Below are 3,023 nucleotides of genomic sequence, written 5' to 3'. Positions count from 1 at the left end.
GTGTGTGTGTGTGTGTGTGTGTGTGTGAATGTGTGTGGGTGTATGTGTGTGTGTGTGTGTGTGTGTGTTTCCCTCAACCTCCCTGCTCAAGCACAGCTGTCAAACCATGTAGTCTTTGGTGTTTCCCACCAGTTGTATTTGCCCTCTGTGATAGCGCTGAACTTGCATATATTCAGGTTTTTACATGTTTGTGGGAGATGTAGACTAGTTGTTTCTGTTCATTCTGCCATCGAATGAGGAAGAGATGATGCAAACTAGGTGTAGGCCCATGTTATAATAATAATAGTAATAATAATAATAATATCAATAATGTAGATCATTTCTATAGCGCCCACTCCCGTGTAAACACAGCTCTAGGCGCTTTACATAAATGTATGTACGAACAATATACACACACACACACACACACACACACACACATACATACATACACACACACATACATACACACATTCACACACACGCACACACACATACACTCTCGCTCGTACACACTCACGCACATAGGCTACACACCCATACACACACGTACATATACACCCACATACATACATACACACATATACATACACACTCATACACACATACACACACACATACATACACATACATACATACATACACACAGACATACAGACACACACACACACACAGACACATACATACATACATACACACACACACACACACACATACACACACTCACTCATCCTGCGAACGATGAAGAAATGAGGGCAATGATTGGGATGGGAGGGGTGGCTGCTGAGTTGACTTTTCCTCAATGCATTCCTCTATCCTCTCTCCTCTCTCTCTTTCCTCTATCCTCTCTCCTCTCTCTCTCTCTCCTCTATCTCTCTCTCTCTCTCATCACTTGTTCACACCAGTTATTTACTTTGCCTCGATGACCGACCTGTCACGGAGTGGCTTCCCTTGTCAAAAGTTGTCAGTGGACAGTCGGCTCTTCCTTCTCCCCCTCCCCCACTCTCAGGTTACATTTATTGCCAACAGTGCTGACAGTTCAGAATGTGTCACAGACTTCCTCATGTGTCATTAGCTTCCTTCTTGCACAATTGTTGAACTTTGGGATTTTTTATCAGCAGTACTTCATTTTTTAAAATTATCTTTTTTTTCCCTCAGGATTCAGGATGGTCTAGGCAGCTGACTTTTGACGTCTGACTTTTGACGTCTGAGCTGCTTCCAGCGTCGGCAGTTGTTTTAGGAGGTTTGGCGTACGGGGACAAGGAGCAGGGATGTGGAAACGAGGCGCATGGAGAACTCGGGAGAAGCCCCCACCGCCCCTCGACACGGGGTGGGCGTGGATGGTTGTCCTAGGTCAGAGGGAAAGTGCTTCCTATATTGTTTGTTTGTTTGCATGTGTCAAAATGGAAGATGTGGGTGGTTGACGGGTGCTCTGGTGTGGTTTGCTCCTTTCCTATCAAACATCTATCGTCCTGATCTCTCCTCCTACTTGTTTATGTTTATATCTCTCTTGTAACACCTCTAATCTTGGGCACTTATATGACTTTATTGTGTTGCAAGTGCCGTAAAACTTTCACTAAAACTAAACTTCCTGTTTCTAGCAAGTTTGATGGCCTGGCTGGGTGGGATATTGTATCATGTTCTCAGGGTATCTTTCACACCCTGGATCCAGGTCTTTCTTGGTCTTCCTCTTGCCTTGTACCCTGACACTTTCCTGTAGTAGGCTTTACTGGCAAGCTGGTGAGGTGCCATACGTGTGAGATGTCCAAACCACTTGATTGTTTGCCTTCAGATGTAGTGGAGGACAGGTGTTGTTCCCATCATTTCTCTGATCTTGTTGTTTCTGACCATGTCCCGTCTGGTTTTGTTGACGGCTCTCCTTAGACATCTCATCTCGCAGGTGGTTATCTTATGTTCCAGACTTTTGGTCAGGGTCCATGTCTGGCACTGGTAGGTCAAGGTCGGGATGAAGATAGTGATATAGCTACCAGTGTCAAAAGTCAGGAACAGTAACTAGAACTTGACTGGCTGTAGTTGACTTTTCCTGGTGTGTTCATCAATGCTGTATTTGGCTTTCCCCAGGTGTGTTTATCACGCTGTATTTGGCTTTCTCCAGGTGTGTTCATCAACGCTTTCTTCATGGTGGGCATCGCCAAGTCGTTCGGCCTGTTCTTGGACCAGTTCAAACGACAGTTTGGGGTGAGCACCGCGGCGGCGGCCATGAGCATGAGTGTGAGCGCCTTTGTCTACGCCATAGGAGGTGAGCGGCCGCATGGTTCTTTGTTGTTGTTACTGTGTGTCTTTTATATCTCGTGGACACATTGTTCCTTGTGATGGGGGGTTGGCGGGTGCTCTAGTGTGGTTTGCTTCTTCTTTCCTATCAAACATATATTGTCCTTCTTTCCTCTTCTTCTTTTTTGTTGTTTGTTACTCTCTTGTAACGCCTTTAATCTTCTGGCGCTCATATGACCTTATGCAGTTGCGAGTGCCGTAAAACCTCTATTAAAACTTAAACAAGTTCCTTGTTGTTACTGTGTGTCTTTAACATCCCAGTGGAAGGCCCCCCCCTCCCCCCCCCCCCCCCCCCCCCCAGGGCAGTGCTACTGACTGAAGTGTCTTTAGGCCTTTCCCAAAGGGGGGGACATTAACATGTTCTTATGTACAGTAGAATTGTCAATGGGCTGATATCTCACTTTTCATTAGCCTGTTTATCTCATGCTACCCCATAGTCTTATTGTGCAGCAAGTGGTGTAAGACTGTCAGTGAAACTAATGTAACCTCTCCCTATCTCCCTTCCTTCTTTCTTCTGTTTGTTACTCTCTTCTAACACCTCAAATCTTTGGCACATATGTGACCTTATTGAGTTGCAAGTGGTGTAAAACTGTCACTAAGTGGGTGGTTGGCGGGTGCTCTGGTGTGGTTTGCTCCTTCTTTCCTATAATAAACCTATTGTCTCTATCTCCCCTCCTTCTTTTTAGTGTTTGTTACTCTCTTGTAACACCTCAAATATTTGGCACTTATATGACCTTATTGTTATGCAAGTG

General features: G+C 45.2%; 1 protein-coding gene across 1 annotated transcript in view; it reads left to right on the top strand.

Moving 5' to 3' along the window:
• The window catches only part of LOC101863133 (monocarboxylate transporter 13), a gene marked incomplete in the record, with an annotated part of 12,890 nt that overhangs the window by 5,837 nt on the left and 4,030 nt on the right, over nt 1-3,023 (top strand). Inside the window, 2 exon segments of the mRNA XM_035972394.1 lie at nt 1,138-1,332; nt 2,096-2,239. Of these exon segments, the coding sequence (XP_035828287.1) occupies nt 1,251-1,332; nt 2,096-2,239 (226 nt within the window).

Source organism: Aplysia californica, unplaced genomic scaffold (genome assembly GCF_000002075.1).
Source record: "Aplysia californica isolate F4 #8 unplaced genomic scaffold, AplCal3.0 scaffold00675, whole genome shotgun sequence".
NCBI classification, from domain to species: Eukaryota; Metazoa; Mollusca; class Gastropoda; order Aplysiida; family Aplysiidae; genus Aplysia; species Aplysia californica.
Note: the sequence above shows the minus strand (reverse complement) of the source record. Positions and strands in the feature narration are given on the sequence as shown.